Raw genomic sequence first — 12,217 nt, 5'->3', positions numbered from 1 at the left:
TTAAAACAGCAAGTAGCACATGACTGGTTCTTGGCACTTGGTTACCTTAAACTTGAGATGGTGTGTTCCTGACCGCTTCTGCTGACCAAATGTTCACAAACCTTCTTCTAAATTCTCCGGGAACTCTCCTTCTTACTCGTGGTTTGAACACTTGAGAGCGACGCAACATGCCTTCTATGACATCAACAAGTCACTCTTTAGAGCCCTTCTCAAAAAGGAGTCAGTATGAACTCTGATAGAATTCCTTTCATCGTGATCTCCCAAGGGACACAGTGGTAAATAATCGGTCCTGGAAAGAACTTTCCAAACAGTTAGATGACTTGACAGCTGCATTATTAGATCAGTTTTATTAAAAAAAAATTTTTAATGTTTTTATTTATTTTTGAGAGAGAGAGAAACAGAGTAATAGTTGGGGAGGGGCAGAGAGAGAGGGAGACACAGAATCTGAAGCAGGCTGCAGGCTCTGAGCTGTCAGCACAGAGCCTGATGTGGGGCTCGAACTCACAAACTGTGAGGTCATGACCTGAGCAGAAGTCAGTCGTTTAACTGCCGCCCCTATTGGATCAGTTTTAAAAATTTGCCTATGAAGATATTATAAGGGTGTATAACATGGGCTAAAAAATTGTCTGTTTTTAAATGCATGTCAGTAAATTGCCACACTATTTTTTTTCTTTTATTTTCTTTCTCATACCAAAGTTGAAATGTATACTCAAGTTGTCACTCTTTTCATGGGTATATGGTCGATGTATGTCTTGTAGAAAAGAAATGGGCATAAGAGAGACCTGGTGTCTAATTTAGCAAGATGTGCACACAAGCACCAAGGTTTTGCATCCCCTCCAGACTAAGGGGGTGAAAGACAAAAAGATTTGGTTATTAAATCTCATTTGGGATTTATTAAGACTCAATATACCAGGCTTATCTCTTTTTAGGTTACCCGCTAAGACTACTTTCCTTTGTAAATTCAGACCAGCTTTATGAGTCTATTCTTTTTAAAGTCTCTGAAAATTGTTTTTAGCCTTTTTCTACGGTTACTCTTACTTTCACTAGACAGAGAAACAAATCTTAAATGCTTTATTCTTTTTTAAGTATGGCTTGGGGTGGGGTGGATATTGAATAATTACTATATGTCAGGCTCAATGCTGTTATTTCATTACTATATTTTCAAAAACCTCATGAGGTAGATATCTTTTCCATTTTCCAGTTGAAGAATCAGGGACACAGTTTGACTAATTTTCAAAAGGCCACATAGCTAGTGGAGTTCCATTCAAACCCAGGCTGAGACCACAGCCCATGCCAACTTCCTCGAGCTACCAGTCTCATTTCCCTCATCTTTAAGTGTTTTTGAGAATCCCACAACTTGTGAAAAAATGATAGCTAGTTAACCTGAAATGTCTTTTGGTTTGTTGGTTTTACTCTTCTTGAAAATATGCCAGTGGAGGGAGGCTAAAGGTATCCAGCATATGTATTTATTCTTTAATTCTTCCCTATGCAAACTATATGATTTCTTTGTTTTCTACAGTTTTGCCTAGCTTTTCTTTTGAACAAACGCATGATTTTTTCAAGACAAAATGCTTTTGCCATTTCCGGATTATCTATCATGTTTTTGTTGTGGATCAAATGGAACAGAATGTGCTTTGGCCACAGTTCCCTTAAAGTGGGAGGAGATACCGCATGTGTTTTCTAGTCCTGTTTATTGTTAAAGCTTATTCCTCCATGTGGTTTTGTGTCATCTACAAATAATTCTTTTCTATCACTTTTCTGATCTTACTGTACTAAGTTCTCTGCTGCAAGAGGAGAGCCAGGACTTGGGGCAACTCACAGTTCAATGTCCACACTGAACCATCAGTTTCATAAAATTTGTGGCCATCAGAGAAGCACTCTCTCTTAACCTGATGGTGGCTGCAACTTAAATGATGCTTTACTTGCAAAGAAAAGAACTTTGGTTCTCAGATAAGACCATCTAGGACAAGCAGGACGTAAAGTACAGTGACTGCCTGAGAGGTGCCAACAGTTTGCACAATACAGTGCAAGCCCCCACCCTGCAAAGGCAGAGGCCATTTCAGGCTCGCTGAGGCACCTCACACCATGGAGAGCATCAGTGCTGAAGTCAATCAGTTACTGTCATTGAAGAAGGAGCAGAGGACACGGTGCCTAACGTGAACAACGACGCGGGAGCTTGCTCTCTTCTCCCCCTTGCCATCATGGTGCGGACTCTCTCCAACTTTGTGCAGGCAGATGCCAAGCAGAATACATCCAATGGCGGTACAAGTTCTTCCATTAAGGAAGGCAAGACCTCCCTCCACAGCTACACTACATCAGCCAAAACGGTCCCAAACAACTTGCATCACACAGGGAGCCAGTGAAGGAGAGGGAAGCCAGAGCAGATGCCTCCCTGCCTGGTGAATGGCCCATTTACAAACTCAACAATAGTCAGAGGGGAGCAGGGGGCACAAGAGTTACCACCGTGATTGGTGACACCAGCACTTCTGGATCCAGTGTAAGTCAATGCCCTGAAAGAAGACAGGCTAGAAAGCAGATTACCATAAACCTAGAGCATCATTTACCCTCTACCCTGTTATTTAAAAAGCACTGTCTTTAGGAAAAATCATGGAAGGAACTACTCACGCAACAAATCCTGGTGCTTCCTCACTCTCAAATGTCTCTATGGGATATTAACTGTTAGCTAGATAAAACAGGCAAAAGCAGCCTTTTCACTGCTGAACCAACTAATTACCTTTTATAACTCTTAAAAAGCGAAGGTAGATGTAAGAGCTCTAGTGAAATGAAAAACATGTTAAGTGCATTGTGTCTAGACTTTGCCAAGCAAATAAGGGAGAGAAAACATACAAAATCAAAAGATCTTGCTACACCAGACTTTCGAATCAATGTAAAAAAAAATTTCAGCCTCATATTTTAATGTATCTTGTCATTAGCATTTCATATTTACACAATCAGCCTCAGATTGCTGTATATTCAAGATGTACACGCATCCTACATGGTGAATAGCACCCACATAGTAAAATTACAAAAAATTAAAAATGCTTTTCAGGCATCTCATCCCTTAAAATGCTGCACATTCCTGTAACTGTCTCATAAACAGACTATTGGAAAAAAGATCAAACACACAAGGCTATCTTCACTACACCAGCAGAGAGCCCTAAAAGTGGGTGGGTCAAGGCAGAAAATGAAGTCTAGGTGATTATTGGGCACCATGAAACAAGGGACGCAGCAAAACACAGAACAGGAAAATATGAGGCGGGGGTAGGGTGGGTGGGGGGGATCCAGGACTGTCAGTACAATATATGCAGGTTTTTTTCAAATGTAAATTTTAAAGTGAATGCTGCTTTTATGTTTCTGCATAAAGGAAAGCATAACAAGGCTGCTTTACTTCCCTTTTAAACACAAGCGCATGAAGAGAGTAAGGGTTGTGAAAAGCCAATTCTTTGTGCCGCTACTTAATCAATTGCACTCAGTTCTACTCGATGACACAGCCACACTGCAAAGACCACTCAGCAGTTAATGGATATAATGTTGGAAAAGCACTTTGAGGTCTTCCAAAGAAAGGTAGGGTAAAAACCCAAAGGAGCATGGTTTTATTACTTATTCCCAATAACGAAACAGTGTTGTGGATGGAACTCCCGTGACCTAAAAAGAAATTAAGGTACTAATTTATTTTGCTAATTCTTATTCTTCCATAGGAAATCACTTCTTTCACAAGTTGGTATGTGAAATCACAGTAGAATTAGCCAGTGCCCTAGTCTGTTCTTGTCAGGATAACCATTCCACACTGCACTGCGAGGGATAAATATGTTCTTCAAGTGTTACAGCCTACGTTTACAATCTGTCAAAATGTAGAGCTGAGGAGGAGTTCTGTGTTTTTCACTGTATACATCCATCACTAGCTATCACTCTCCCCACAGACAGCAAAAAGTCAACAATGAAACATAAAAGCTAAAAATAAGCAACTGAGCAATTGCTCAGAAGAGCCGTGCGACAGGCACCGGCTCTACACGGACACACATTCCTTCCCTTTCTTTATTACTGACAATTTAAGGTAACTGAAGTTAAGGATGCAGACATAAGCAAAAGAAAAAGAAACATGCACTGCACAAATATGTCAAAGTGGGAAATAAAATTTCATGCTCATAACCACACAAGATCAGTGTTCCGAATGGCACATGCCCGGAATGCAAGGAGTGACTAATATATGCTACCACAAATGCCGTGAGAAATGACAATTATAGGCACTTCAAATGCTCAGAAAAAGAACTCAGTGTCATTTCATACAAGCTGCAAATATTTCTTCATTCACAGGTGTCATAACATGTTCATTTCTAAGAGTCAATCAAATCAACATTTATTAAAGACCCACTGTGTACCACTTACTATGCTCTAATCATGGAAAATAGTGCATGAAAAAGAATATGGTTTACATGCAGGTGTATGTTCAAAATATATGTATGGGTATATTCCAATGAATATAGAAAAAGTGTAATCTAAAGGAAAACGCCTGATTCAGAAAATCAGCAAATCCATGACTTCAATAGGTATTTTTGGTTTTCTTCTCATTCTGTAAGAATATATTAGGTAAGAAAAATGGCAGAAAACCCTTGAAAATTACAAGTTGGAAATCTTACAAATGAAAAGGAGACAAGTTGTCTTTCAACAGTGTTTTTAAACTCTTTTTTTAACCTTCAAAATGATTCATTTAACAAAATCTCACAGGAAACCACAATGTATAAGTGAGATAAAGAAAGGTATATATATAATGTATACAAATGTGTTGTATAAGTACACGTTTATAACACTTATTTATTAGGTAAATAAATGAGGGGTGTTTTCATAAAGACAAAAATGTGAAATAGGGAATGATAGATGACAGTTACATTCTTTTATGAGCCTCAGCATCTGATTCGTTTCTGTATTTGGGGGGTTTGGGCACCATATTAACAAAATTCTGGTTCATACACATACCTGGGTACAAATAGTAAGATTTAACAGCTCCCCTGAAATCTCAGGTTATTCTTCAAGCAAACAGAGACAGCAAGAAAAGCTTTATTCCATAGGCTGAACCCAGATACACTAACCTATGAACACAAATTGACTCATCACTGTTCTCAACTATGGTTAATTTTCCATCAAGTACACTTGACCATGTGTATGTGTTTTTTTTTTTTTAATTACAATATTTAAATTCAAATCAAACCTTCGAGAGACCCAAAGACCCTGCCCAGAATGTCCCAGAGGTTAGAAGACCCTAATCCCTATTTGTAAGCCTGTCTTTAAAAAGCCCACCAGCATATGCGGAGTTGGTATGAGTGGCTAAAATGCGGGTCACCGGGCCATACGTAGCACACAAATGCCTGTTGGCAGAACTAGGATTCGAGCAAGGTGTGCCATCTGCAGATCTGCTGACCTTTTGTTTCCTTCATTTCCTCCCAATGGTCTTGTTCCTCTTCTCCACTACTATTTTGGCCCAGAGCAATCCAACCGATCATCTCTTTACGCTTCATAGTGCGCCTGTTATAAATGGAAATCATCAACGTGACATCAGAGAGCTGAAAGAGGGCCACCTGGAAAACAAAGGTCTCCTTGTAGACAGGATTGGGCTGACCACGTCGAATGGATGTCTTACAGCGGGACATCTCTTGACCCACAGAATTGAGAAGAAAGAGCTTCCCGTATGTATCTAAGAAAAAAAAACAAAACAAATAAGAAAACATCAGGGCTTTCTGTTCTGCTAGTTGTGTTGTAATACTTACATGGGCTCCAAGTTTTTCCTTTTTAACACATTGATCAGCATCCTTGGGCCTGGTGTTTGCTGCAGGGCTAACATATTTTCCATGAATTATTAAGGAAAGGGATTATTAGCTTCAACGTTGAATGTTTCATGCAGCCCACGACAGGCACCTTGCTGATGTTCTTCAGAAGCTCTACATTTACGGAGGTGTATACATGCCTAAGTATATGTGCAATGGTGTCTGTGGACATGCATGGTTCTTCATCCACATTTTGTTTATGTAACAAGATAAATATATACATTTTGTTCCAGGAGTGTTTTCTTTTAATAGTCAAAATACTGTTTTATGCCAAGATCACAGACTGCCTTCTCTTCTCTATATTCTTTGGACCGTCTTATCCAGTCAATGACAAGTACCAAATCTGTATCTCTAGCCTAGACTTCTCTCCCAAGCTCAAGATCCAGCTCAATGCCACATTTCTTCCTGTGGACATTCCACACACCTCTCACTCATCGTTTCCCCCAGCTTTTAAAAACTTGCTGCTCCAGTATTCCCCATCTCTGTGAACAGTAGCATCATCCACTAAATTACCCAAACCAGGAGTCAGGACTACATTTTTATTTATTTGTTTGTTTATTATTTATTTATTGTGAAACTGGCTTTCCATACAACACCTAGTGCTCATTCCAACAAGTGCCCTCCTGAATGCCCATCACCCATTTTCCCCTCTCTCCCACCCCCATCAACCCTCAGTTTGTTGTCTGTATTTAAGAGTCTCTTAGGGTTTGCCTCCCTCCCTGTCTGTAAATTTTTTCCCCCTCCCCTCCCCTATGGTCTTCTGTTAAGTTTCTCAAGATCCACATATGAGTGAAAACATATAGTATCTGTCTTTCTCTGACTGACTTATTTCACTTAGCATAATACCCTCCAGTTCTATCCATATTGCTTCAAACGGCAGGATCTCATTCTTTCTCATATAAACCACATGTGGTTTATAAACACAATGGAATACTACTGGACTACATTTTTGGCAAGACTGGCTCCTCGCCCCTAGTCTAGCCAAGCAATCACCAAGTTCTGTTGATTCTATGTCCTAAATAGCTCCCAACTCTGCCCACTGCTTTCCATTCCCGAAGCCACTGAACTCTGCATGCACTGCAAGCTTGGGTCACCAGCCTCTATCAGAACCTGCAATACAGCAGGTCTCTTCATTCATCTCCCATCCCTGGGCTGCCCAATCCCACAGCCAGAAGGAGCTCTGTAAAATGCAAACCTGTTCATGTCACTCACTAATAGACAAAGACTAAGGCTTCAATACTTCCCACTAGTCACAGGATCAAAACTAAATGTCTTGGTATAAATCACACACTCTGACCCTCTTACCTTCCAGTTTTACTATGCACCACTGTTGCCTTTATATGCTGCCTTCCCACTACACTGAAGCACCTTCACCCCTCCAGCCCACCCTGCTCTCTCCCTTTCAACTTCTGCACAAACTCTACATGCTCTGATACCACATGTGATATTTATCTTCCCATGATTTCTATTCATTAGTTTTGTTTGGACGTGGCTGTCTCCAGGAATTTTTGCTGACCACAAGCCCCTGCCCTGACCGGGATAACCCTTCTGTGTGGTCCATCAAAATCTAGCTTCAGGTTATCTCATGACTTAGCACCCAGCATTGTCATTGCTTGCTTACTCATCTGCAAGGCTATCAGTGTGAGAGAGGAATTGCCTTGTTTATGACTGTACCCCTGGTTCCTGGCCTAGTGTCTAACACATGGTAGACACTCAATAAATATGAAATATTTTGAAATGAATGTACATGACTATCCAGGAGGCTTGACTTTCTTTTTTCTTTTGGTCTTGGGTTTTCAAACTTGAAAAATGAAGATAAACCCCTTGTTTTATACCCCCTTGTACTAGAATGCTATAAAACGGTGACTAGCCTCATATGTTTAGTAACTTATATAAAGGAAAGGAAATAGCCAAATTTTACTCACATAGTCTCTCCTTCTGCTAAAATTCCTGAATAATTACAAAGATTATCCCTAAAATTATATTTTATTAAAATCACTTGATTTATCAATTTATTGACCCTCTCTTAACTATGATTTTTAAAAATTTTTTTGATGTTTTATTTATTATTGAAGGAGAGAGAGACAGAGCGTGAGAGGGGAGGGGCAGAGAGAGAGGGAGACACAGAATACGAAGCCAGCTCCAGGCTATGAGCTGTCAGCACAGAGCCCGATGCTGGACTCGAACATGTAAACCACGAGATCATGACCCAAACGGAAGTCAGAGGTCCAACCAACTGAGCCACCCAGGCACCCCTTAACTACGATTTTTACCACTAACTTCTGTGTGTCCTATTCTTTAGAAAACAAAACGAAACAAAACAAAACGTTAGGGCGTTTCCCCAATTCTATCATTCTGTACATTCTGTTCAATGAAGGCTGAAAGCTGGTTAGTGTTTACTGCTCACTTTCCCACCTACCAACCAGTCAAACTTTTAAAAGTGTAAATCCAGATCTCTGTAATTTACAGTTCCTTACAAGAGCATTGTAAGATCGGAAACAAATTACAACCTGCAGTTTTCTTTCTATGTTGATCTTTTTCTATTCCGGTTTGATGTGTTATTTTATTCACTTATCTGCTGAGAAACACAAGGTGTGAAATTACACTTCAGGTGTGAAAACACTTCTCTGTCTCAGAAACAGGGCTCTCCACTCTTCAAACTGCTCTACAGAGAAAGCTGTCAGAAAACCAACAATGGAGGAGTGAATTTGTGTTTCCGCAGCTGTACAGCTACATGATTCCTACAGGAAAAGTTCAACCCAGTCACCAAACTGCTCTGGCAATTCTGCTGTCAGTTATGGCAGTGGGAATTGAGATCATCTTGCAAACAAAGACTTGCTCATTTCACAAAGTGCAATTTCAATCTTTATCCCGTCACAAGATCCCTTTCTAATTACAAGAAAGGCCATTTACTCCTAAACCACCATCACCGAAGCTGAATTGAATGTGTATGACAAAAAAGGGCAATAATTATTTTATGAACAATCCAGTCTGAGGACACCTAACCAAAAGAAGAGAAACATTGCTGATTATTCCAGCTCCAGGGAACCTCTCCTCAGCATTAACGATGTGTGTTTTTTTTTTTTAATTTTTTTTTTTAACGTGTATTTATTTTTGAGACAGAGAGAGACAGAGCATGAATGGGGAAGGGGCAGAGAGAGAGGGAGACACAGAATCGGAAGCAGGCTCCAGGCTCTGAGCCATCAGCCCAGAGCCCGATGCGGGGGCTCAAACTCATAGACCGCGAGATCGTGACCTGAGCTGAAGTTGGACGCTTAACCGACTGAGCCACCCAGGCGCCCCAACGATGTGTTTATTTTTAATTGTCCAGAGCAAAGGCTGTGCCCAGGAAATTCCACCTGTGAGAAACAGTGCTGGGGTTTTTGGGGTTCGATGACTTATTCCAATGAGCACCAGCCAGAATTGACAAAGAAAGGGTCAAGTAAATATACAACTTAACTGAATTCTGTTTTAATTCTTTGGAATTGATAATACTTGCTACAAAACACCACCAAGCAATATTTTATCTTCTGATGGATGAATATTCAGAATGCCCCACAGTGGCACTAATAACTCAAAAACATCATCAAAAGTTTGAATGGGTTGGGGCACCTGGGTAGCTCAGTCGGTTGAGCCCCCGACTTGGACTCAGGTCATGATCTCGCTGTCTGTGACTTCGAGCCCCACGTCAGGCTCTGTGCTGACAGCTCAGAGCCTGGAGCCTGTTTCAGATTCTGTGTCTCCCTCTGTCTCTGCCCCCCCCCCCCACTCGTGCGCGCGTGCACGCGCGCGCGCTCCATCTGTCAAAAATAAACATTAAAAAGAAATTTTTTTTAAAGTTTCAATGGGTCATGATTCCTTGATAGAACTGGATGCTGCTCTTCTGACTCAGCTGTGTCAACTGCTTTACCAGTCATTGTCTCTTTTACCAGTTGTTTCCTTCTCCATACAGGAAGATGCCATGCATACCAAAAAAATTGTAATAGTACATAATCCTCAATTTATCATGGCACAAAACTGTGTCATTTTAAACTCAGAAGTCATTTTTCCAAAGAAACAGCACAATACCCCACTGGTTACTTATAGAGCTCATAGGAAACACTGCCTATTTGCAGTACCATAGACTCTGCCTTGGGGCAGGGGTGGGGTACCGTGATTGACCAGGCAAGGGAAAGGAATTCAGTCATTTAACCTCCCCTTCTGTTTTAATTTATCATAGTTACAAGATATTTTAAACATACAGAAAAGAATAGAGAACAATATTACATATACCCAAATACCCATCACACAGATGTGTGGTATTTAGCATTTGTTATAGTTACCACTGACCTTTTGCTTTTTGTTGGATTTTTAGGAAATAAAATATTATAATTGAAGATCCTTGAGTATTCCTCCTTGATCCTATTTGATTGCTTCTCTCACTAATAGTAATTACTAGTCTGTATTTGGAGTTCATCATTTTCATGTATATTTTTAGACTTTCACCATATAATAGACATAAATATACACAAAATATACTTAATAGTATTTTGCACATTTAAAGTACTTAGCATTTTACTGTATTTATTCCTGAAAACATGCCTTTTTTCATTCAGCATTAAGTTTTTTATATTCTCTGTATTGATATATATACTTGTGACTCCTTTATTTTAACAGATATATAATGTTTAAACTACAACTCACTTGTCCATTCTCCTAATTAATGGATATTTGTGTGTAATAACCAAGAATTGAAAAGATTTCAGTGAATATTTTTCTATATTTTACACTACCAAAATTTGAGAATTTTTCCAGTATATATGTAGGAGTGGATGGCTGGTTCTTTATAAATTCTAGATAAATATCTTTTTTATATTTATTGCTAGTATCTTTTCTCTGCATGTAGCTTACCTTTTTATTTTATAGTGACTTTTGTAGAGTAACTGCTTTAAATTTCTGTGGAGTCATGTTTATAAATGTTTTCCTTTTTTAGTTTATGCATTGACAGAATTATTTAAGAAATCCTACCCAAACTCAATAGTCTCATATATTTTCTTCTATGAGTCATAAGAATTTATTTTTCATATTTAATCTTTAATCTACCAGAAATTGATCTTTGCGTGTGGTGTGAGGTAGGGATCTTTTTTTTTTTTCCATACTGGAAGCATTATTCATTAAATAGCCCATCATCTCCCAACTGATTTGTAATACAATGTCAGATACCAAATTTCCAAGCCTGAGTGGCTCACCTTATAATAGTTATTATCATCATTTTATAATATGCCTAGCTGTCTGCTAGGGAGAATCCTTCTATTGTCTTTTTAAAATTTTTCATTATTTTAAGCTCTTGCTTGGTTTAGCTGACTTATGCATATAAACATATAATCGGCTTGTAAAGTTCTATTAAAAGACATAAAGCAAAATATACCAAAAACAAACAAACAAACAAACACCACCCACCACCCGGGGATTTTGATCGAGATTGTACTGGATAGAAACTTGGGAAAAGTTGTCTTCACAGTATAGAACATTCTTACCAATGAACATAGTTTACCTATTGATTTAGTGTTCTCTTGTGTCTTTCAAAAAGTTTTGTATTTTTTTTCCATAATTTTCTTGTCTTTTGTTAATGTTATCCTTTGGTACCTTAGATATTTTCTTACTGTCATAGGTAGTAGTGTTTTAAAACTCTACTTTATAACTGCTCTTGATGTATTAGAAAATAATTGGTTTTGTATGAAAAACTTATTAGTTTAAGTTTGTAGATTTTCCTAATGTAGACAATCATACTTTTACAAATAATGGCAGCTTTGTTTCTTCCTCTCATGTTTTAAATTTTTATTTCTTTTTCTTATTCTACTGAATTGCCTTGAGCCTCCATATCGAGTAAGAGTGATGCCAGTGGGAATCCTTATTTTGTTCCTGACATTAATAAAGGACTTCAGGATTAAGAATGACAGTTAGTGCAGATTTTCTTTAAATGCCCACTATCAAGGTATAGCAAGTTCTCTTCCATACTGCATATTAGTTGTTGATATTTAACACTGTTTCCACCATTCTAAGCACTTTCCTGTACCAAAGGGGCGTAAAACTTAAAACTGCACTTCCCTAAATCTTTTGCCAGTAAGATCCCACAAATGAAGGCTACTTGTCTGAGACTGGAAGGTAGAAGAAAAAGGGAGCCACATCTCTCCAGAGGCATGTGTCTAGGCATTAGCAGATGGCAAAGTAGGGGTTTTGCGCATGTGTTCAACCGTCCTTATGAGAATCACTCCTTTCTTGCACACACAGCTCAGACCACTTCAGCATTTTTCCTGTGATGTCTATACTTCTAGATTTCCTGAAGGGAGCCCCCAGGAAATTTTATCAATAATAGATAGTGCATTTTATCAAAAGCTTCTTTTGTACCTCTTGAGATA

At 39.0% G+C, this 12,217-nt stretch overlaps 1 protein-coding gene across 7 annotated transcripts in view; it reads right to left on the bottom strand.

Annotated features, from left to right (window-relative positions):
• The window catches only part of SYT16 (synaptotagmin 16), a 260,098-nt gene that overhangs the window by 6,331 nt on the left and 241,550 nt on the right, over nucleotides 1-12,217 (bottom strand). For 4 of the 7 annotated variants that reach the window (XM_045451184.1, XM_045451178.1, XM_045451185.1 and 1 more), the window contains one exon: nucleotides 4,793-5,689. In XM_045451184.1, the coding sequence (XP_045307140.1) occupies nucleotides 5,376-5,689 (314 nt within the window). In that variant the 3' untranslated portion in view covers nucleotides 4,793-5,375. Of the gene's footprint in view, nucleotides 1-4,792; nucleotides 5,690-10,011; nucleotides 10,017-12,217 lie in introns of those variants that run through there. The other 3 variants (XM_045451183.1, XM_045451177.1, XM_045451181.1) reach the window with 1 other exon arrangement.

This window comes from Leopardus geoffroyi, chromosome B3 (assembly GCF_018350155.1).
Source record: "Leopardus geoffroyi isolate Oge1 chromosome B3, O.geoffroyi_Oge1_pat1.0, whole genome shotgun sequence".
NCBI lineage: Eukaryota > Metazoa > Chordata > Mammalia > Carnivora > Felidae > Leopardus > Leopardus geoffroyi.
This window is presented reverse-complemented; position numbering and strand designations above follow the sequence as displayed.